This window comes from Micropterus salmoides, unplaced genomic scaffold (assembly GCF_014851395.1).
Source record: "Micropterus salmoides isolate LMB-PRFRI ecotype aquatic unplaced genomic scaffold, ASM1485139v1 Ms_hic_scaffold_20, whole genome shotgun sequence".
Taxonomy (NCBI): Eukaryota; Metazoa; Chordata; class Actinopteri; order Centrarchiformes; family Centrarchidae; genus Micropterus; species Micropterus salmoides.
The window spans coordinates 7,213,675-7,238,889 of record NW_024041151.1 but is presented as its reverse complement, the minus strand read 5'-3'; the positions used below and the strand labels follow the sequence as shown (position 1 = coordinate 7,238,889).

The 25,215-nt window shown below is 40.0% G+C and overlaps 1 protein-coding gene across 2 annotated transcripts in view; it reads left to right on the top strand.

Moving 5' to 3' along the window:
- ap3b1a (adaptor related protein complex 3 subunit beta 1a) overlaps positions 1 to 21,405 on the top strand; it is a 60,458-nt gene extending 39,053 nt beyond the window's left edge. For both annotated transcript variants that reach the window (XM_038733508.1, XM_038733507.1), the window contains exons 23-27: positions 6,265 to 6,493; positions 10,134 to 10,218; positions 10,917 to 11,014; positions 13,133 to 13,271; positions 20,358 to 21,405. In XM_038733508.1, coding sequence (XP_038589436.1) covers positions 6,265 to 6,493; positions 10,134 to 10,218; positions 10,917 to 11,014; positions 13,133 to 13,271; positions 20,358 to 20,511 — 705 coding nt within the window. In that variant the 3' untranslated portion in view covers positions 20,512 to 21,405. The remainder of the gene's footprint in view (positions 1 to 6,264; positions 6,494 to 10,133; positions 10,219 to 10,916; positions 11,015 to 13,132; positions 13,272 to 20,357) is intronic.
- Positions 21,406 to 25,215: the final 3,810 nt, after the last annotated feature.

Genomic DNA, 25,215 nt, shown 5'->3' with positions numbered 1-25,215 from the left:
GAAATAATGCTTGTGTGCTTTCTTGCCAAAATTTAGATGAGAAGATAAATACCAGTCTCACATGTTAAATGTAAGCCTACAGCGAATTAGTTTAGCTTATTATTAAGACTGGAAGAAGAGGGGAAACTGTTAGCCTCAAAATCCTACAAGCACTTCTAAAGTTGAAGTAAAGTTTTCACATTCAGTATCACATTTTAAACACTAGTACTTATTTTAGATTCATGTACACATCTAAATGAAGAGAAATACTGGTGGTGGAAGAAAACGTTTAGTTTGTCTGCATGTAGATGAACGTCTTTTCACAAATATCCCAGCTCTGGTGCTGTACTAAGCTTTGTAGTCAGTTACTCTGTATTCTGAATCTGCCCGTCAGTCCTGCCCGCCTGTCAGTCAGTATGATTGACAGCTGCTCTCAGGCCACCGTTTATGCAGCGCCAGTCTTGTTCGCCACTCTCTCCTCCTCAGGTGAAGGCCACGGAGAAATACAGAATAGAAATGCAGATTAGAACAGGGAACTTTTTGCACATCAACATCTGATTTAGAGTCAATTCTATGCATAAATACATGATGGGCATCAGGATTCATAGACAAGGGTAAATAACCTCACCTTTATTCACACACGCCCCTCTCAATGCATGCACACGCTTATACAGCTCTCACACACACACACAATCGCACACAATCACACACACACTGGCCTCAGTGTCATTTCTATTTCTCAGCAATCTGCCCACAGAGGCAGCGAGTCTGTCTCAGCTGAGTGCTCGGGCCCTTTTAGAGAATTACTGCATGGTTATCAAAGGCATTTAGATTAACCCTGGTCACTGTCTTTGACCCGCCTCCTCTTCTGTCTCCTCCTCCTCCTCCTCCCCAGTTTCTGCATGCTACCGCTCTCTCTAATAACATTTTGACATTAGGATCTCTCGCAAATGCCTCTTAAATCCCCCACCCTCCCACCCCACCCAAAACCTCTTCCGACCGCTGTCCATGTGTGCGGCGGGGTGGCTGAGGCTGATAACTTTTCATTCATAATTAGCAGTCAGCGAATGGGGCTGCGTTGGGGGGAAATTGAACTGTCAGCGGCAGGGCGCAGGGCGTTTGACCCCATCACACCCAGAGGGGGCCATCATAATTTGTTCATTTGGTGTCCATCAGGCGGGCGCCGGCTCACCCCCTCCTCTTCCCTCGTCTCCCTCCTCACCCCTCTGACCTCCCCGTAGTGGGCGCTCTGGGTTCACGTCTAATTATGAATCAGCAGAAGGACCCCGAGCGCCACGAATATAGCAGCCCCTGCCCTCCAAACCTCCTGCTGCCACTCAAAGTGCGGAGATTGCCTCTTAAATAGGAATAAATGCCCACAGAGAAATTGCCAGTCAGTGCAGTGGCCTACCCAGCAAGTGGGTAGTTTGGGAAATGTTTGTGTTTCAATGCAGCTGTTGCAACATTTCTTTTCTTATTAGTTTGTTTTAGTTACTATGCGAGGTTTTTGTCTCTGTGCGTGTGTGTTTAGGCATTTTTATATTTCTGTCCCCTTCCTTTTGTCACTCGCGTTTGTCCTTGACATGAAGGAGGTCATCATCACAATGATCCCTTTAATCTTGATTTATCATATGTATGTTTTTATTGACCACTTAGTTATTTAATTACTGTAAGCAAATGAATCAGGGTCTTAACCCCTTGTTTTAAGATCTATAATATAAGTATGATTCCTACATGAACACATCTGCTTTGGCGTTTCCTTCTTCCAGGGATGGAGGGAGTATTCAGATGCTTTTCTCAAGTAAAAGTAAAAATACCATAATATGAAAATACTCCATACAAATACAAGTATAGCCCTGCATTCAAAGTTTAATTTGAGTAAAAATACAGATGTAATATCAGCAAAATGTACTTTTCAAAGTCTTAAAAGTAAATTCACTCCTTATGCAGATTGGCCTCTTTCAGAGTGTTTTAATATCATATACATGTGAGACTCTTGTGATTTATAGACAAAAAACTTTATCAGCAACAGTTTTGACTTTGAAGTACTTCGTTACGCAAAAATGCAAAAAATGTTCAAGCTTTAGCTTCTTAAATGTGAATATTTGCTGAATTTCTTTGTTTTCGTTGATAGTAAGTTGAATATTTAATATTTTATTCTTATTTTGCATATTGTGACTTTCAGTCGAATCAAAGACATTTTTATATTTCGTCATTGAAGATTAAAATATGCTCTTGACTAGTGATCTCAGTTTATCATCACACACCTACTATTAACACCTGTTTTTAGTTTACAATCTTTATTTTAATTGTATCCACCCCCTAGCTCTTTGTAAAGAGTATACTATGTAATCCGTTTACGGTCATTTAATGACACAAGAAAATTATAATTTTTCTGACTTTCTGATTTTAGACCAAAAGATTAATTGAGTAATCGAGAAAATAATCAGCAGATGAACAGATAATGAAAATAATAATTAGTTGCAGCCCTGTTGGCAGTTTGGTAACAATACTTGCAAACCTAGATGAAGGACAATGCTCTTTCTGAATAACAGTCCTCTATTATTGCTAATCTTTTTTAATGGAAAATTTCAAAATTAATCATTTCAGAATACCTAATTTACTGACAAATTGGCATAAATGAACTAACCTCTGTCTGTATGCGCTGGAGAGACTTCTTGTTACGTTAAAGTAGTTTTAGATGGCTGTAGTAACATTTATTTAATTAAATTTGCAGTCAAGGTCTTTGTGACACCCCTCAATTAATTGTCATCTCCTGACTAGGGGAACAATTAGGCCCTAAAGTCAAACACATGTCCCTTACCTTAATCCTCACAACTCCTGTAGAGCATAATGAAATCCTGTCCTCGCTGTCGGAGGCAGACGGTGTCTGAAAAACAGAAATGGATTTTCAATATATGCCCATACATCTCTGTACTCCCCACACCACTTTCTTTTAAATTGGCCTTCTTATGCACACGGCACAAGGCTACCCGGCTCCGGTTAGCCCTTTTTTGAATATGTCAGCTGGATTTTCAGGTCATTTGCCAGAGAGGATGCTGGGAGCGTGGCGTCCGGGCTCTGAAGGTGACTGGTGTCTGTGTCATCCATCACAGGAGCTTCCTTTAAGTTGATGCATAATAGAGCCTCTCAATCAACTTCCTCCCTCATTGTCACCTCCCTCCTTCCTGTCCAGGATGGAGAATGGGAGCCAAAGACAAAAAAAAAAAAAACAGAAAGGGAGACTGACAGAGAAGTCAAGGTTACATCCCCCTTCTTCTCTTATTTACACTTGAGGTGTTATGGGCTTGTGCTGCGTAACAGGACAACAATGGATAACCGAGTGAAGGGGCTTGTGTGGGCACTTGTGTCAGGCTTTAACTGTCCACTGTGTCAAATTGGTGATAATAAGCAGTTTGAAGCGCTGTCCTGTCTCCGTTCCTCTCTCCTGTCGTCGCCTGCCACAGGGCGAGGCGACAGACAGGACCTTGAAGCAGGATGTGTCTGTCAGGGAGGTAAATCTCTGTTGTGATGGGGTGGCAAACATTATGGCCAGCTTTATCGACACCGACTGCTCTGACACATCCAAAAGTGGCCCAATAAATTTGCAGGCTGGCGGTGGCGTGACGGGCGCTTGTGAGGGCGCAGCAGCGTTACAGCACAGCGACAAATGTTTGTTTGACCTCCTTTTACAGGCACTTGGGCAGTCGGGGCACAAGAGACGCTGCTATTCTGTCAAGGGGACTCGGAGATGGTGTTGTGACTGGGAGACAGTTTATTCTGTATCTAATATGACTGTTTTATATTGGTGCCAATATGATACTCAAAAGGCGACACTCAGGTCACAAATACACTCACTTTGTTTTGTTTTTTGTCTTTTTTTTTCTCCTTCCTTCTTTATTGACAGACAGATAATTTCCTTGCGTCATAAAATGACCGTGAACAGAGTACATATTAGACTGTTGACAAAGAGCTAAGGCGTGGACACAATTCAAATAAAGCTCCTAAACAAAAACAGGCGTTAATAGTAGGGGTGTGACGATAAGCATACACAATAATGGGTTCATAAGAATGAGACAAGACTATTTTTAAAAATCTTCAATGACCAAATATATTACTGGAAAAACAGACAGATATATAGATAGAATTTATTGACAATGTAGTTTAGAGGAAACCATTAAAATTAGCAGCTTTAAAATCGCATATATAAATAAATAAATAAGCCATTAAAGGATTGCATTAAATAACAAAATGAAGCAATTAAACATACATTAAAATGCATAAGCAATATTAGCATTAAAACTAACTGGTACAGCAATTAGATAAAGTGCATTCAGTGTGTGTTAAGTGCAGTTTGATCTATCATGTGATGCCAAAGTTTCCACAGCTGTTGTTTTTTTGTACTCAAAATACTACCACACGAATGATTTATAACTTGCGGGCTTATATTCTATGCTATTTTCTCTTGTTTACTTTTATAATTTTTCTCTCACTCCGTCATGGTGATATTGTGAGACAGATTTTTACCATGAGAGAAATATTGTGGTGTTTTTATATCGTGAGATCTCATCACATGTCTAATTAATAGTTTTAATAGCCTTTGGATGTATTCTGTTGTAGCTCGAGTCAATGTACTGTTTAAACTCCTTTTGTGTGAACTAAGAGATTTGGATTTTTACCTGTATAAGGATAAACGCACTCCATTTCATTAGCTACACCTGGCTAAAACTTTCCTTCAGAAATATATGTAATCTTTTAGATTATTTAACTATATTTTATCAAACCTGTTGCTTTTTTCATGTCTTTCTGCTACAGTACATTGATAGTGAGTCACCCGCCAAAGCGAACACATTGAAACTCATCTCCACAGCTCTTGTTGTATGTCAGACCGATTCTTCATCCTCACACACCACGTGACAAGTCGGCGGATGCCTCGTACGTTTCTCACCCAAGTCTGAACACGCTGCCAGTACGTCCAGCTTCAATAAAACAATGTACCCTGACACCCCTCAACCTTGTGAGCCATCATGCCTGCATGTTTCCGCTGTTTCTTCATATCATATTATTAGTCATATTCAATTAGCTTAATCATTTAAGTCTGTGGTTTTTCTACCACTGGTTGTTGTTTTTCCACATAATGCTGTCTCACTCAGTGTTGTAAATCTTTTTGGTGAGTAGCAGTTTTTCAGTCTCTGAACTCATGCTCACTTGTACCAGGATGATATGTGTTGCCTCTGTTTCATAGTACGAATACATTCAGGTGCTAAGTGTTTTAGAGGGTGTGAAAAGGCTTTATCCATCCTGATGTTTTGAACTAATTGTGCTGTCATTCAAGACAGACAGACCAGCTGACGAAACTACTAAAAGTTATTCTACTTTTGTGATGTTTTTTATTTTCTTTATATTAAGATCTACATGCAGCGGAGGTGTGTCTAAAGTTATGTTTGACAGTGCAAGATGTTTAGTGCGTTGTGGTGCATTGTGTGGGCAGAGTAGTCTTATCTTCCTAATGAGAGCTGACAGTTGTCACCATCAAGTGTAAACCGGAAAGCCACCAAGTGTGAACATTGTTCATCCAAGTAACAAGATGTTAATTTTTTTGGAGGAAAAAACACCACATCCACCTTCTTTCTTTTCCCTATCTCTCAAAGGTAATTCAATTTCCTGCCTCTGAAAAGGTAAAAGCCCCCTTTTTAAAAGGCCTGCGAGCGGCAGGTTTGGCCCATGCAGGCACTTGTGTTTCTATTCATTAGAGGTTGTTTTTATTCAGCCTGGTTTGGCCAAGCATCCGGCCCATTTTCATCTAACTGGGCTGATTGAGCACATTTCTTAAATGGGCTCCTCTTTACCCTACAGAGTTAATGAAGGGAGGGTTGGTGGGGAGCTATCAGCCAACCCTTGGTCCCACTCCACTCAGAAGTGCTGCTTTCTGCCTGCTGATTGGACACGGTGAATTGCATGAATCCAGGTGATGGAAGGACCGGAGATTCTTGTATTAATCTCCTCTTGTGTGGATGCATTTGCACTGTAATGTGCAAGGCGTCCCTGGATATTGTGTAGATGTGGAGCGCTTTATGCTTCTGGGAAATGTTCTGCATGTACTGTTTTTCTCATCTTTCTTCTCTGCTTCTGCTCTCAGGATTTTGTTTCCAGCTGTGCTTAGTTGTTCATAGATTCATAATTTCTTTTGTCAGCACTGTCTGTTTGCACAAAAACAAAACAAAAACAAAATTATTCTTTGTCAGTGGTTGCTGAGGTTAATCCCTGTCTTTCGTGTGCTTCTAGGTCACCACTCCGTCTTTCGGCCCTGTGAAAACGTATGAGCTGCTTCACCATATGACAGGAAAAGGTCTGTCAGCCAAGTACCATTTCCCCAGGCAGCCCTGTTTGTACCAGCCCAGTATGGTGGCTGTACAGGTCATACTGACCAACAGCTCAGACCACAGCCTGGAGAAGATCCATATAGGAGACCGAAACCCAGCGAGCCTTAACATCCACTGCTTTAACACCATCGGTGAGTATTGGTGCCATATGTGTAAAATACTCCACTAAGGACGCATCATAATGCCACTAAGTGGTAAAAATATGCTTTATTCTTAAAAAGGTAAACTGTGACTGAATAAAACAGATCAAATCTTATATCACAGTATTATTATTGTACTAATAGTTAAGTATAATATTCATTGTGGAGTTTGCATGTTCTCCCCGGGTGCTCCGGCTTCCTCCCACCAGGTGTGGGGGTTAATAGGTGTCTCTAAAATTGTCCTTAGGTGTGGATGTGAGTGTGAGTGGTTGTTTGTCTATGTGTGGCCCTGCGACCTGTATTGGGTTTACCCCGCCTTTCGCCCGATGTCACCTGGGATTGGCTCCAGTCCCCCACGACCCTGGATGGATGGATGGATGGATGGTATATACTGTAACATCATGCTTTTATAAGTAAAATAACCAGGTAAATCTAGTATTGCTTATTGATTTGTAGTATTGGCAGCAAACGGGAAATTGAAAGATGAGGCTAGTGATATTCTATATTTGTCTAATTGTCAACAAATCCCTTGAAAAAAATGAATATCAACACTGGTTGTGAGCCTCGATGAATGTTCCTTTGTCACACAGATTTTGGGCACTCTAGTTTATTTTGACTTAATCCCAAATACACCGTACTGCTGCGGGAAAAACTCACTAGAGCACCAAATGGGTATTAATCCACCACTGAAAATAGTCCCCCAAAAATGCACTATTTACTCCTGTTTGAGTTATGTTTGTTAAACACTACAGTGTCCAGCTGGTTAAGGAAATATTTAATCTTTAAAGAATGAAGGTGTTTGTTTCTGGCATGGTTTTTAAACATACATTTTTTACATAGGAACCAATAGGCTTGGGGCTTGAGAGCCACATTCAGGATTGGGATGTCAGTAATAATTGAGACGACTAATAACACATGATTAGTTTTATTGGTCTTTTAATGAGATTTTTTTTACATTAACAAAAATAAAAAATAACGAAAGAAAAAAGAATATCGCCAGCCTTATAGTTTCCTTGGTATTAACAGTAAAAATCAAAATCTTTGTCAGACAGATTTTAATATGAGCATATCACCCCTCACACTATCTAGAATCTAAAAAGCTAAATAATACTTTTAAATTACAGAGACCATTATCCAAAGTGTGAGGAATCTGCTAGTTATTTTATATCTTCTCTTCATTTATTCAGTCTCTGTGTCATTAACTTCCTGTGTAAATACAAAAAAGTCAAAGTGTATTTGGCATGGCTCTATGATTTTTATATTTTATTCTATTTTCCAGTTCCCCAAGAAAACGTGACAGATTTAGATACGCATTATTAAAATTGTGCAGAATGTGCTTGCTACCAGTTTCACACATGTTAGGCTACAAGTGGGTCAAACTCCAGCCTGAACTCAGTTTTTTCCCCTCTGTAATGTAAACATAAATATTTATTACAATTGGCTGAATATTTGTTATCACTCCTAGTCATTCATAGTGTCTTTCTGGAATTTCTGCGGTGCTATCTATATGCTAGCTTATGTTATATACTATGATTGTTTGCTTTCAGCTCAGCAAAAGCCCTGTCCCGTTCTCCCACCCTGAAAAGAGCCAATTTTACTTCAGCTTCCCTGTTCATTAGTATCGATCAGGACGAACAAACATGTACTATCTCCATATTTCTTGTCATGCTGTTGTATGATTGCTACACTCTAAGACTGAGAACAGTGCTCTGTCAAGGTTTTATTTTTCATGCACACACAAACATACTCACACACGTACACACACACAACTGGTGAGCGGTGGAGCACGTTAAAACTGTCAATTGCAAGGGATTGATTGGGCATTGAAGGAACTCAAGCAGCCAAACAGTGGGTAATTTGGATCGATTGAGCCTGGCAACTGAGCGGGTTGCTGGAGTTGGTTTGGATAAGTTGCAGAGGATGAATACAGACAATGTCTGTATGTCAAGACTATGTCTTGTTAACGGAAAATACTGGCAGGGTTTGTATTTAATAAGAAATATTGCTCGTTGCCTCTACAAGGTGCTTTACTTTCAATTGCTGTTCATCTGCACGTGAACGGTTGTTTAAACCCATTATTTAAGGTAATTTCAAATAGTATTTATATATTGTGATTTTCTCATTGTTTATGTTCACCAACATGTCCCTAAATCAGTTAACATATTTCTTGTCAGCTAATTAGTTACAGCTAGTTACTGGCATCTCCTCCACCTTTTAATACTTAATACTTGTAGTTTAATACAAGTAGTTATCAAGTAGCTTTGGGAGTTTATGTGGTTCTGGTTTATTACAGCACAGGTTTTATTTTGTGATTTTATTCTGTAATAACAATTTTATACTCAAAGCAATTGTGGAGTTGTGGGAACACAGTGACATTGTGAGAAGTCTGACAAAGCAAGATACATCAGCAGTCAGATGATCATACAGGTTGTAAACAAACCCTCTGGTTAGCCACACGTGTTGGGACGAGAATTAATCTTAAATTAATTAATCTAAATCTAAATAATCTTCTGTAAACACCTCTCACAGTTTACACACTGACTTCCTGCTTCAACTTTGAGCTGCTGTATTTAGAGCTGTTGTGTTTTGCTGTGCAATGAGGGATTTTTACTGACATTTCACATGTGCATTTTTGTGTTTTGAATAGTCCAGATAAACTGTTGGCGTGTGTTTAACCTGTCTGACTGACTAGCCACTCATGGGACAATGTTGTTACTATGTACCCAAATTTCAGCAATTATAGATTTTGGAAATCTCAAATCGTAAACTTGTTCTTACACATTGTACATACATCATTAACTTACTATCTGCAATTTGGCCCTCTAAAAGAATCATCGTTGAATCATCACATTTCGATAGATATTGTTATTTATTCAGATGGTATTCTAAATCATTTGTCTTATGGTTTTCTTGATCACAGAAGACTAGGGAGACGGAGACTGTAAAAAAAACAAAAACAAAAAATACATAAAGGTAAAACCCGAAAATGTCTGTTAGAGAAGCTGTGAAGGCTGGATTGGAAGTGAGTCCATGATGGCTCTGTTTTCAGAGGGTTTCCTCTGGAGCCTCTTCTCTTCTCTGTCTGTGGAAAGAGTTATACAGTAAAATCGCCCTGCTCCACGGAGAGAGAAACACAGGCCGACTGGGGAAGCGTGGAGGATGTTTCTGTCTGTCTGTGTTCTTCTCATCCTTAACCTCCCTCCTCCTCCTCCTCCCAGTCAGCTGTCCAGACTCTCTGTTCAGCATTTTTTGGCTTTACTTAACTCTCTGTCTAGCTCGCATTTCTTCCACTCTGTCTCCCTCACCCCGTTCTCTCTTGATGCTTTGACAAGCCCATTGTTTTGGAAATATGCTAGTCCTTCATGTGTTTTGTTTTTTCTTTTCCTTCCCGAGGCTAGAGGTGTGGGGAATGAGATTGAAGGATAGATTTCTCACACACAGTGGCCTTGCTTTGTGAAGTAGAAAACACAAGTGGTGTGGATGCCTGTCTGTTCCACTCTGCTGCTGCCCCCCCTCCTCCTCCTCCTCCTCTCTCCCTTTGCTTCATCCTTCCCCAAGTTGCACACTGTGCCCTTGTCACTCACTCTTCCTTTTCTCCTCTCGTCTTTCCTCCCCTCTTCCCCACTCTCAGAGCGGCTGGAGCCAGAGGCCTCGGTGACGGTTTCCATGGGTATTGACTTCAGCGACTCGACACAAGCAGCCAACTTCCAGTTGTGGTAAGACAACCTGACAACCACTCCTATCAAGTTGGGCTTATTTTATTCTCTCTCAGACAGTCAGTTGTATGTCTCTTTCACCACTTTTTTCAGCTACTGCTCTCATTCTGTGTCTCTAGATTCATCTTCGCATCCCCCTTAAGTGTCTCTGTCTCTTACGTTCATTGGTGTCTTCTCTTACCTTTTTCCTCTCTCATTTGTTCTTTGTTAATTCTCCTTTTCCTACTCCGCTTTGTGCCAGCACTCCCAGGTGAGACATCAGCCACGATTGATCCGAGTTCACTGGGATAACAATTATTCCTCCAGTAATCAGCCCCAGCCCAAATCAACCTGCTGAATGCCATTGGCACCGCTGCTCAGCCGATCAATAACTTTATCAGAAAATCTGTTCAGGATGGGGGAATCAATCTGGCCCAAAATGCCATTCACAGAGCGCGGGTTGCATGGCAATCAGAGGAGAAACATTTAATACAAAAACAAAGCATAAATACACACAAGTGCACAAAACACGCACAAAGTGTTCATTTAGATTAAGATGAATTTGAAGTTATTTGTATTTTGAGCTGAAACTTTGCCTTACAAGTCCTAACTTACAAGTTTCCTGAACTCTTTAAACAGAACTCTTGATTAAAGAACTCTTTATGTGCCTTATCCTGTAAATATCTTACTCTTCTTTCTCTGTTGTTTGTTTCCCTCAGCACCAAGGAGGACCAGTTCAGTGTGTCCATCCAGCCTGCTGTGGGAGAGCTATTAATGCCCAGTACCGTTACAGAACAGGACTTCTGCAAGGAGCAAAGTGAGGAAAACAAATGCTTCAGTGTTTGTTTCAGTGTCTGCAAAATAAAAAGTCCTATTGTTAAAAGCTTAAAGCACATAGGAGATCATCATAATTATCACTAATTACAAACTTGAATTGTTGTTTTACTAATTCAAAGTCTTTGATGTAAAAAGTATTTAAAGTAAAGTATTTTACCATACCATAAAATGTTGCTGGATGAAATATCAAGGTAGTAACCGCAGAGTTGCTGCAATGTTCGGTGTTAAATCAAATCAGCAACAGTGGGAGAACTAATTCATTTCCTTTCTGTTGTCTGTAAATACAATTTCTCTAAATGTTTCAAGACTGCTGGGTCTTAAATAAAATAATTATCTTTTAAATTTGCCCAAGTGACCTTAACCTTTTAGCAAATAAACATCTGCAGATCATTTTATGATTAAAGAATAAGGAAGGCAATATATTTGTAGAAAATCCCAAAAAAACAATGTGTTAGTTCATCTCTTCAAACTTCCCCACTCATTATGTGGCACAAAGCCCCATTCATTCATTCCTACTGAAGACATGAATCTTTAAAAACACACCTGGGCACTAGTTTTTAGCTAACATCACTCATACAGGAGTAAATCGTACATTTGTTGGAGACTTTTTCTGCTGTGGATAAATACGCAGTCAATGTAGGACTCAAAGTAAACTGCAGTGCCCATGTTTAATGTAATGAATATAGCCTGAATGATACTGGATGTTTTTGAGGTCGATACTGATATAGACTGATATTTGACATCACTATATAGGCCAGTAGTAACTTTTGCAACATAAATGCATAACTTAATCATTCTGGTGATATACAGATAATACTAGAAGGATCGATTCATTGTTGGTTTTGAATTTAACAGTAAGAAAAATGTAGAATATCACCACACCTATGCATTAAAGTAATGGTCAACTGATACGTGTTTTTCAATGGCCGATGATGATGTTCGGCTGCATTATTCCCTACAGTATAACAATATGTATATATAATGCTAGCCAGTAACGGTATTAGATGTGCTGTCATTTAGGATGAAATATCGGACTATTGAGTGCAGCCCGATTAATCGGTTGGCCGACTTTAAAGGTGATTAAATTGTTATGGATGAAGTTGCAACCATCTAAAATACATTTAACAGAACCACTCACAATTACATTTCAGGTCTTTGTGACAAAACTAGGGGTTTGAATCTTAAAATCATAGTTTATCCTCTATTACATGCTGTATTTAAAATTTATATCTGTCAAATGAAATAAAATCCTAGCAGCCTGCCTCTAATAAACATTTCCTCACCTTTTGTCATTAAAGCAAAATGCTTGCCTCTTATGAAGCACTTAATGGCCTTTCCTACACACACACACACACACACACACACACACACACACACACACACGCACACACCTGTAGAGCTGCATACTGTGGCAGCTATTGAGAGCTGAGAGCATACTCATATCTAAGCCATCAGTGTGCCCTTAAGTGCCTGCTAAATGCTGCTCCTGCCTTAATTAATCTTCATTCGCTGTTTTGAGCTCTGCTGGATACACCTTGCACTCAGACAAAAGAAATGGACAGAACAGAGTAGGACAACTTGCTTTGCTGAACCTTTTTCTTTCCAACAAATTGCTGCTTTATACCAAATTGAGTGAACTTAATTTGTTCTTTCAGTTAGCAGTTTTCATTATATATATTTTCCTTTAAGATCCCTTTTTATTTCTGTTTAACTTCTGCATATATATCTTGATTCTTTCTTTCAAATCCTTGCTCATTACTAAGTGCACATGCATTGGCCCTTTGCCTTCAGCGGGGAGTCTTTTTTTCAACTGTGTTTGCATTTTAAAGAATCTCCCTTTTATTGTTTAGCTCACCCTTTTAGTAATTATCAATCTATTGTGTCTTGTTCCTTCACTGTCTGGCTTAAAACCTGGTCCCAAAATACTCTGTATACAACAATGTAATACACAGTTTTATGTATATTAAACTTGTGGAATTGTAATTATTAGAAGTTTAAACCGTACAAAAACATTGAATATAAAGCAACAACAAGATTTTAGCTCCTTTTAGTTTGTGTGCGTCCATGTTTGATGGCTGATCATTTTGCGTCCTCTCAGGTAAGCTCCTGGGCATGAATGAAACCTCTGTAACCATCACCATGGCAAAAGCAAACACCTCAAGCCAGGCCATCAGTAAGCAGGTCCTGTCCGTGGCCAACGTAGGCGTGGTGTCATCCAGCCAAAACGACTTCCACAGGTGAAATGTCCAGAATACACTAATACACACAAAATATCTTGTTATTGTTAGGTTTTACTATTGTGTCTTTATTCCTACATATACAGATAATTTATCCAGATAATGTATGAAATGTACCAATACTTATACAGCCTGATGTTACATAGATACAATTGTACTGTATCTGACTGAGATCTTTCACGTTGAATCCTAAACCAGCCCAAGACTGAGAATTTCACACTAAATGACTGGTGTTTAATGTTTCTTGTCAGCTGTTGGAAAGAAACCCCACAAGACAATACGGAAAGGAGACATGAATTCACAACAATTGACAAATTCACAAGGATTTATAAATGCGTGTTTAAAACATGAACGTTTCTATTGTCATGTTAAAACAAGAAACTGATAAGGATCTGCAGAGTCATCCAATCACTTAAATGAATACCAAATCCACTTAAATTACATTCAATTAGTCTCGCCCTTGGTTTTTGATTTGAGCAGACCTGAACCATAACAATATTTAAAAGAAGAGTTTGTCATTTTGGGAAGTTTGGTCATTTGCTTTCTGTTGGAGACCTCAGCAGTTGGTTAGCTTAGCTTAGCACAAAGACTGGAAACAGCAGGAAACAGCTAGCCAGGCTTCTTCCAATGGTAACAAAATTACCCTACCAGCTCCTAAAGCTCACTAATGAACACAGAATATCTCTTTTGTTTAATCTGTACAAAAACCAAAATGTGTGCTGCAGTGTTTCTTGGTTGCTTAGCCAACGCCCTGCCGGCTGTAGCTTTATAATTAACAGGCAGATGGTGGACAGGAGTGGTATCAGTCCTCTCAGCTGACTCTCAAATATGCAAATAGGTGTGCATCCCCAAAATGTCGAACTGTTAACTTTTAAAATGATAACTGTCCACATCAGTACAGATTTGGGTAGTGTGACATTAGCGATAGAGCTTAGTCAGTGAAGCAGTACTGTAGTAATAGGAGGAACAATAATATACATTAAGATATAAAAACAATGCAAAATGCAGCAATTCAGACTGAAGAAATGATAAAAATAAATAATGATAAAAATAGTACATTTAGAAATGTTGAGATTTAGCAACATGTTCCTGAATTGCCTGAAATGGATTGAAACACCCACTTCATATGACTGCTGAGTACTCTGAGACCATTTTGTGTGTCACATACAAATCTGGAGTGAGAAAATTAATGCACACGTTGCCCGTTATAGTTGTGTTTTACGTGGAGATTAGTTAAAGTGTATATGCTGGTATCATGGAGCGAAAGTGCCTGTGTGTCCCCGCCAGCCTCGCACAGACATGCCAGGGGAATGCCCTGAGAAGCCTGGCTGTGTAATTGGTGTACACAGAGTGTGCTAATGAGCTTCCTCCTCTGTCACGCACACCCGAACACCTGATAGATAATTACACCTCCCTCTCTCCCTCTGTTTCCTGCTCTGTCTCTCTTTCACTTCATCTCTGCGCCCCCATCTGTCTCTCCTTCCACACCGCTGTCTCTCTTTCACTTCCTCTTTGTCTTTCACTCCATCCCTCTGCGCCGTGGCCTCCTGCTCCTCTCTTTCTGTCCGTCTTTTGTTACATCTCTCTGTGTGTCTTCGTCTTTGAATGATCTTGTGCTGGTGATAATTTCTTTGTGGATTTGGGCTGTGAATAGAGGAAAAATGTAGGAGACAGTGGATTAGTAAGGGACAGCGAGGAAGTCAGAGAGGAAAACATAAGAGGCAGGCAGTAGCACAAGGGACAGTGAGCTGAGAGAGTGGAAATCAATGTCAGCCAGTGGGAGAGGCCTGCATCCAATAAGCCCATACTTCATTCAGAATAACCAATAGCTCAAATGACTCCATGCTATCAATCTCTCTCCTGCTTCTGTGACGGCTAAAGAGGAAGGCAGTGTCCCAATGTTGCCCCGTAGTCACATAATAATGAAGGCATTCTCCTCCATATTGTCCGCTGGTGTCCTTATGATGGCCGGCTCCTCCACGCTGAGGTCTGTTGATTGGAGATGATGGAGTTCCTTGCTGACAAAATCTTCAGACCAGGACTGTTTGACAGCCTTGACTTTGACAAGTTGTCTCAAAGAAACAGTATTGGGTGCTTCTGTGTTTCATTTATCCAGATAGTTCCCTTTAAATGTGTCCGTTAATGGTTTTAATGTGGTGCCGTTAACTGCACGACTTCTGGATATTTCTTTTGATGTGTTCAAACAGTTATAGGATTGTTATGATTAGAGCTGGATTAGTTCATCATCCTATCCTAATGCTAATCGATGAATTAACTAAGTCATTTTAAAAGCAAAAAAAGCCAAAAAAATCACTGGTTTTAGCTCCTCAAATGTGAATATCTCTTTTTTTTTTTTCTTTAGGTTTGTAACTGTTGGTCGGACAAAATAAGGGAAATTATGAAGGACATTTTCACTATTTGCTGATATTCTATAAACACAAACAATTATTCAATAAATGGAGAAAATAAATGTTTGAGCAATCCATAATGAATATAATAATTAGTTGCAGCCTTTGTTATGATTGCTCTTTTAAGTTAAGGTTTGTTAATTCTGTGTTCAGTTGTGTTGTTTTGTTTCTGCAGATCAATTAAAGAAAATTAACCATTCATCAACTGTACTTACTGTACTCCATATGTTTATTAAACATTTTCCCCTTCCCACATACACAGCTTTAGATCCTTACTGAATCTTGGAAAGCAAGAGTAATTAGAGTCAAAACTAAAGGTTATTTTTATTATTATTATTATTATTAATCTGTTGATTATTTTTACTGTCAGAAAACAGTGGAAAAATGCCCAGACGAAGAGCTGCAACCAGAGACTGTTGGACTTTTTGTTTTATAAATAACTGAAGCGCTCACTTGATTTCAATATTGTTGATTTAATGTCTGCCAATCGTTGTAGCACTGATAATTGTACTCATGGTGTTTTTGTGTATTGCTGCTGTACATACTTTGAATGGCACGCACACCCACAGCAGAGTGATCGATCTGATTGGATACACCCACTGAGAGCTTATTGTGGAGGTCACTTTGCATTAAATGTGATGTGCGAGGTGACCTCCATCCAGGACCCTCTTTCTCACCTCTGATCTCCCCAGAGAAAGGGTTCTCTAATCCGGGAAAGATTACACAAAGGATCTGCCCTCGGAGGAGCGAGAGTTTGGGTTTAATGCAGAAATAACGGATGGGATTTCAATATGAAGCCTAAGAATGATACAGTTCACAATGAACTGACCTCCAGCTCTTTGTGTCATAGATTGGCGTTAACACAGGTTCTGTTTAACAAAGCCAACATCCAGCATCCCCCGCTGCACCTCTGCATCCCTGCACTCCCCTTGTTTATCAGCAGGGTGCAGCACTGCTTTTCCCAAACAGGCCTGGAGGCCGAACGGAGGGGGATGCCACTGAAACACTGAAATTGATTGCTGGAAAGGAGGATGGCAATAAATCAAGCAGGAAAGCAAATGTAGAAAAACGCTGTTCTTGTTTATGTCTAAACAGGCGGAATAGAATAAATGTGCTCTATTTTTCAGTCCGTTTGAAAGCAAATTTGATCGAATTTTGCATGCATTGCCAATCCCGCTGGTTAGAGCCTAATTTTTAAAAAAAAAAAAGAAGAAAAACTGAACCCTGTGATTTATAAGCTATGCTTTCTCTTTACACTTTGATATAATTAAATTATGTCTCTCTAAACACTGAATTTTCTCTTCTTTTTTTTTCAGTGAAGTTGAATCCTATTTAAAATTTAATTGATTCTAATTTATAACCTGCCTAATTAAACGTCTGGTCTCTCCCTTCTAGATTGCTTTAGCAGAAACTGTGGCTTTTGATCTATCTTCAGATGAAACGAGGAGTGCCATGTAACTGTTGTAATGTGGGTTGTTTGTAGAAGACACTGATGTTTAACTCAGTTGTAGGTATCCTCGAATCCTTGTTAAGTTAAATTCTCATTTCCTCTTCCCATCTTGTCCCTTTTTGTTCTTATTCTTCTTCAGACTGTGTAGTCTGTTTGTCCTCTCCTTCCCTTCGTGTCCGTCTGCACCTCTGCCCTTTGAGTGCAGCGCTGCGGTTTGTCCGTATGGCCGAGCTCTGGAGATGCGTGGAGGTTTCCTGGTTGTAATTGGGGCTAATAGCTCTGGCCATCTGCCTGGTCTGAGTCTGCTCGCATGTGTTTGGCTCTGGTCTGGCCTCACTGACCACTCAGTTGAAGGACACTCCTCCACTTGTCCACCTGGCCAAGAACCGGGATGGAACAATATTAACTAGCAGCAGCCACCACACATATGGCTTCAACTTTTCTGATGTTGGTGAAAACGTCTTTTTACTTTTTTTGGATTCAAAGCTGGTCGAATATTTACTTAAGATGCAGGTCGCTTGTGTACTCGCTTCGGGTTAAGTCCTGCATTCTTGGTTGCAGAATCCTTGGTGGCCTGTGTCTTCTCTGTGTGTGGGTGAATGTAAAGGTGAAGCCCACTTTGTGTTTGCAGTGGCAGGGTGGAGGGGAGGCAGATGGCACACACAGGCTCTCTACACTGAGGAGAATCACAGATAATTGGAGAGTGATGCTTAGCCACAGCCCTGCCGATCGATGCCAATCCGCCTGCTCTAAGTCCAGGGGTTATGCTTTGCTTTTCTTTCCATACACTGCAATTAATCCAGTGTTTAGCCCGGTATGTGAAGAGTGCAGGAGAATACCAATGACCCGTTTAAGGCCCCGCTTGTCTTTAATCTTTCCCTTCTAGTACGTCAAAGTGCACTGATGTTGTGTTTAGATAGATGTAATGTAGATCTGCTCATGCAAGCTGCCACAAACAGCAAAGTAAGAATATTCAAAGTAAATAGACTTGGAAATCAAACATAATCAAAACACACTCTTGTTTCTTTCATTCGCTCTTAATACCACACATGAACAAAAGCCCACAACAGCGTCTCCTGAGACGAAATGAAAGCAGCCTCAGGGTAGTGTTAACTGGCTGAGTAAATGATAGATTTATATCCTAAATCCATTAGCAAAGCCACAGGGACCACATAGACACCTTAGGCTGCTGACAGTGGGGACAAGAGAAGAGCTGAGGGAAGCAGACAAGGGACAAGCATGTATGTTTACATGTTTTCATGACTGTGTTAAACAAAACAGTATTTTTCTTTTTGCATAAATAGGATAATTTTTGTTGTGTTGTGCAGCGAAAGAAGTATGACAGAGAGCACACCCTGAATTCCTACAATTAGTAATTTGAATGAATATACGACCTCTGAATTATTTAAAGAAGTGAGAGCAGAGCAAAGAGGTTGGTATTTTTGAGAGAAATTAATCCTCTTCTTGAATGGCTTGTGTTTCCTGCTGAAGTGGCTAATATTTTAATTAAGCCTGAGGAGGACTCCCTCTCTCCTCCCTGAGAGCTCCCTGATAAACTCCCTCTCCTCTGTTGATGGTAATTTAGCAGCTCCCCAGAGACACACCCAGACACACTGGGTTTGTGAGCCAGCGCTGTTTCATTGTGTATGTGTATCTGCATGTACCCTAGGTGCCCCCCCCCCGTCTTTGACGTGTGTGTGTGTGTGTGTGTGCTAATTGGTGAACGTCCTAGTCGCTCCTGCTGGACAGCACGGCGTCGAGCGGCTCTGTGACAGCGCCTGTCCAGAGGCCGTCCTGCGGGGGCTCTTCACAGGCTTTAGTCAGGTCTAAGTGGGGCTCTTTGTGGGCTGTTTGTCAGGCCTAAGCAGGCTGCCACGGGGGGTCTTTGTTGCAGGGATGTAGTGCTAAATGGAGGCAGATGGCTGGGAGTCAGCCACGTGAGGCTCTGAAATGCTGAGGACCAGAGGGGAGCGGGAGAGGCGGCTCAACTCGGCTCCGTCGCCCCTCAAAGAGGGTCACACAGGGTCATAGCCCCTGTCTGCCTCTTGTTAGCACTCTCAATGGGGACCATGTGTGCCCAGATTTGGCTCCAGTCTGCAGGGACGGTATCCAAGGAAACGGCAGACTAAGAATTCTCCTGATGGCCCAGAGGGAGCGGGTGGGACGGGGCATCCCCCATACCGGTTCTGAGGCTCCCACACACTCATAGACACCCACGGTCCATAAAAACAGGCTAAATTTAGTTTGACTGGCACAAAGGGCGTGTCTCACCTCTAATGGATCTTTAGTCAGCTGGAATAATAGACTGTCTGTTGCTCTGCTCTCTATATTTCCTGTCACATCATTTTCCGTCTTTGTCTCACTCACTAATTTAGAGTAATTACAAGGTGTGAGGTGTTATTTGGATTAGGATTTATGGGTTTTGGGGGAGAAATGTGAGTTAAGTGTATAGGCCTGTGATTGGGCACATTTATCTTTTTTCCTTTTATTTTTACGTGCCTGATGTTAGCGTGTTCATTGATGTAGTTGTAACTATTGGCTTCACATCCAGGTGTTTTCTGTGATTTATCCTTTTGTTGAAAAGGAAATGTTGTTTTTAAATAGCACGAAACACCTGACAGTCATCCTGCCCAGAAAGTTGTTGAAATATGTTTGTTCATTTTTATAAAACCTGTTTGCTCAATTCAACCAGGGTGATGGGAATGCACCTTTTTCATATTTTTATTTTTGCCGATAATTAAAAAGTTCACATACAATTTGTTTGATAGGTTGGAGGAAAGATTCAGTAGCTATTTAGAAATTGTGATCAGTGCGTTGGCTTTCTTTTTGTCACCTTTGCCTCACCCAAGTAACAAAAAGAAAACCTATCATCTCATTTTCCCCTGGTGGCATCTAGCCATGCAGAAAGCTATGGTTTTCATTTGTTCAGGTTTTTAGATATCTGCCTCCACCCCAACATGATGGAGCTGTATGAAATTTTTGTTTGTGATGTTCACAGCACTGAAAATCTATTCTTGAAGAGTTGAAACATCTCTTTACAGAAACACTGCCTCTGATACTCAGCCACAGAACATGCTGTTAATAGTTTGGTAAGAAGTATTTCCATGGACAACTGTCAGATGAACTTAAACCCTTAAAGGCCACGCTTTCCGCAGCACAGCTCAGTGTCTGTGTCAGTCAGTCTTAATGGGTTTGTACCTGACACCGTGTTTTCTGACTCACCTGCAGGTTTGCTGGGCGGACAGTCAGCAGTGGAGCCCTGGTCTTGGTGTCGCTGGAGCTGAAGGAGGCCTGCACTGCTCTACTTACCATCAACACAGAGAAGAGCGTCATGGCGTCCATGTTGCTTCGAGACCTCAAACAAGCCCTCTCCCAGGCATAGAGCCTCCCGACTATCCTCCCTACTGCCTTTAGTAAAGATAAAAGGGAACAGCACTTAATTAAATATTTCATGTATTTTATTTCTGTGGTTTAGGACAATTCAGGCAGTACCTGCAGCCCCGAACAACTAGAGCTTGAACTTTTGTGCTCAGGAAACAATGGATAAGCACTTGTGCAGAGTTTCTTCTTTTAATGGTCTGCCCTTTTAGAAAGGATTGTCCTGAATCGCAGGAATAACTTTGTGAAATACTTGAATTAAAGAGATGATCCCCTTTTAAAAACACACAGAAGGCATCTTAGAAGTGATGATACATTTTAAAATGTGACCCATACCTTCTCCTTTAAAAGTCACACACATAAACATGACACTACTCGTTCAGCTCGTCATTTACGTCAGTAGTGACTATTTAAATTTCATGCCATTTATGGTTTTGCTGTACAATACATAATGTGGGAGAAAGAGTACATTGCTGCACCCCTCTCAGTGCTATAGGCCAATGGGTCTCTCCCTCTTCAGTGTTTACACAAATTGACATACTCCACTAAAGCATTGATGTCCGACTGTAGTTCACTGGCATTTGTGCCGGAGCCAAGCAACTCTGTGTTTGTATTGTGCCAAGAAAAGGAGGATTTCTCCACGCCATTTAGACCCATCTAAATACTGTCATAAACCTTTTGAAAACTGTTACAATGCAAAACTAGTCCCTATCCATCTATGATGTAGTTTTACATTCCAGCCTTTACACTGCTCCAAATCTAATTTGTTAAAGTGCCTTCTGCGTGAGAATAATGTTATTTAGAGAACCAAACATATACATTAGACTTTAATCAACGAGGTCTTTTTATCTGTACCGCTTTGCTAAACAATAAAAAGTGCATTTATTAAAAAGGAAAACATTTTATTTTTGTCTTTCTGGTAATAACACACCTCTGTGTGACTTGGGCTGATTAACCTGACTGCATCTCTCTAACATCTCTATGTTGTGATTTATGGTCATTTAGCTGAACGTGGCTGAAACACTAAATCATTAATGATTAACTTTGCTAATTGGCAGGCTGAGGCGCATACCATGTACTCATGACATCATGATTTTGATGAATCTGTCAATCCACCTGCTCACATATGTTCTTCCCCTTCTCCTCCCATGTTTCCATCCACCGACTGCGTTGTATCCTACAAACAAGGAGTCGAAATCTTTGCAACCAGTAAAAATATGTAAATGTACATTTTCGCTTACATAGTTTACATCTAAACGTTTGAAAATTTTCACAAATGTATAGATAACAATGTAAACACAAATCTAATGTAAATCCCAATAAATATGTACGTTGCAAAATCTAAAACTGCCGCTACCCTTAACTTCATGGCTTTAGCCTGTTTAACCAGAACAAATTTATGCCTCTCACCAACAAATGGAGGTAGCAGTCAAACATAAATGACCACTGCACTTCTTTCAAGTATTAAAGCAAGCAGCAGGAGTTTCTGCCTCTCTTTTACATTTGAGTCACACAGCGAAGCAGCTAAATACCTGCTGAACTTTGAAAAACGTAGAAGGGTGTTCAAAAACACTTATTCTGACTATCTGGATGAAAATGTATCCCACCGCTGCAGGAAAAAAAAAAAGGACTTATCTGTTTCTGAAGTTGCTACTTCAAACAAAGCTGGTAGCTGGAATATCAGTTATATTTGTTTACATTGATGTCAGTTTGTATTGTTTGTATTTTCATACAAAATAACGTGTTAAATCTTGTGTTGTGCAGCAAGACCAAGGACATTTTAAAGAAACTGATGCTTAGCTTTGTGGCTTGAATGTAAGCTAACACACTACATGAGAGGCACAAACTGGGGCGTGTACGCTGCTGTGTAGCCCTCACTTAGTAAAGGTAGGTCAGACACACTCCTAGAGCAAACAATTTTATAATATGTTTTATTCTTAAATTAATTAAGAGAGACAAACAGAACATACTGAAAATACTCCTACCTGTAAAGCACTGCCCCCCAAAATGCTGATTCCTGCTATAAACTAATGTTTTTAATGTTTAAAAGACAGTCAGTCATAACAATGTGTGAAACAGTTGCTACGTAAGCGGTATCAGGACTTGTAACAGCATAACAAAGTGATAGTAGGTTTATTTATGTTAATAGTAATGTGTAGTAGAAGATGTATGAGACCTAAAGCCTATCCGCCGCCTAAAGACAGTTCTACTGCTGCGAGTAAAGTTGTGCAGATGTACGTGCTGTGCTTTAGCATTGCGTAGGCCGTTGGCGAAGTGTGCTTTGCGTCTGGCTGTCTTTTCCGGCTCATAAATAGCGTCTCTGAGGGCTGTGGTGAACACCTGTTAGCTCGTCTGTCACAGGAGCTCCACTCACATCCATCACCTCTCCCTCTGTACTCATTCCCTCAGCCAGCTGTTCCCATTACACACACACGCACACACACACACACACACGAGCTGTGTCAGGCCTGCCAGACACACACACACACATCATACAGATCCACAGCCACATTTTACAAGATACTTCACAAAACAAAAAGGAAGCAAACAAATGTCACATTTTCTACACCAGAGGTCCTCCCTTGATTTAAATAAAAAGTAAAAGCTAAATGCTAACATCAGCATGCTAACATGCCCTCAGTGACCTGCTTATTTTCAGCAGGTTTAATGTTTACCTTGTTCACCTGTCTTATTTAGTGTGTTAAGTAAGCGAACACTTGCAAAACACAAAGTACAGCAGAGGCTGATGGTAATGTTTGTTTTTCGGGTATAAAGTATTGGACACGTTAAAATGTACCTGATTGTGGTGCTAGATGAGAAGTTAAAGCGGCCAAAACCTATAATTCACAATAGCAACGCATCAAGTGACAATGTGAAAGCGGTCTCCTTGTAGTGATCAACCTACAAATAATTTTCGCCTGAATCTGCAGCTCCCTTCAGCTCTACGGAGCTTAATAATGAGTTTCAGCTCAATGTTTAGCCCTCCGGCCCAAAACTCTTGTGGTTCACTCTCGCAGCTCTTGGAGTGTTGTTTTTGGGCCGCAGCAAGCAGGTGTTTTTAGAGAAAATCTGTTTCTGTGCACGACCTGCTCAGCACCAAACAGCAGACAGACTCAGTCAGAGACTATAGCTGGTGAACAAAGTGTAGCATTTAGCAGCTAAAGAGACAGACATTTGCCTCAGGAGCTCATAGAGACCAAAAACAGAGCTGTAAGAGAGTGAATACTGGACTAACATTTACCAGGTGACTCAAATAACCTCCAGATGAATGATCATGTTGCTCTGTAAATGCAGGAGGCAACTGTTTGCTATCATGTTCAACTTAAAAGGTGGTTTAATAGATTAGAATAGAACACAACATTATTGTCCGGCCGAGGCTGGAAAATCATCTTTGGTCTCACTAGACCTATAAAAACATCACTATATAAACATATATAGACATGTGAAAACTACACTACAGTTAATACCCCAAACCCAGTGTACAACATACTTTCTATACAGAAAGGTGCAATTAGTCCAGTTTGTTCATTACATTTTTTGCACTAGGTATAAAAGATTGCTTGTAGATCTTCTTCTGTCCTAAAGGGAGCAGCTAAATGTTAATGTAAAATGTAAATCTGATTATGGCTTATATAAAAGCATGTTGTGATTACAGGTGTGAGTTGTAGTTAATCTCTACAGGATTTCTTCACACTCTCAATATTGTAAAAATGTTTTACTTTTTAAGTATTATTACTTAAGATTATAAATGTTTGATATGTCCCAGATAACCAAATACATGCCTATTAAGTTAGGCTACCTACCGTCAGGAAAACCAGAGCTGTTGACAACCCACCATCCACATCACTCCCACGCTGAATCTGAAAACACTTTACATTGTTCTACAGTCTCATGATTTTAATTAATTATAAGCATAAACAGAGGAAAAGAGCAGCCAGTGGACATGTTTGAATAACAACATAAATATACATCTGTGTTTGCTGATGAGGAGGGATTTTAGTAATCTTTTACAAAACAAGTAATTCAGCTTTTAATTTATTCATTCAGTGTTCTTATTATTTCCAGTTACAGAAACTCATTTAACAACTTAGAGACAAATAGATGAATAATAACTTACATTTGAACCAATAATAGCTGTGGTTTGTCTGACTTCAATCACCATAATGTGTGTAAATGCCGTTAACGAGAAGCTTAGCTTATTCTCTTTTTACAACTGCAGTCACCTTGGCAATCTCAGTATGCCAACAATATCAGAAAAAGGGTGAATTATTATTATAAGTGTAACCTTAAAGCAATGCAGGAAGATAGTCAAATACATCCTAACTTTAGGCCAAGTGCAGGATAACAGATTCAATGAAGGAAAAATGGAAAGTTTTTTTGAGCACAAACAAAAAAATTTTATTTTCTAAAGGGTACTTATCAGGTGGCCAACAAAGGTATAATAGTCATACAAAAAAATATATGCTGCAACACTGCTGCACAGAGATTATCGAAATCAACAAAATATTTACAAAATATTTGAATGTATGTTAAAATATCAAGACCACGTAGTAAAGCTACAACTGACCAGAAAATAGTCATATGGGGAAAAAAGAAAAGTAACTGCAGGATGTCCAATCAGTATTGGGCAATATTTCAAACAAAAATTAATAAATAAACTGCAAAGCATCCCGGATTAGATGGATTGCCTTTACATTTAGTAAGTAAT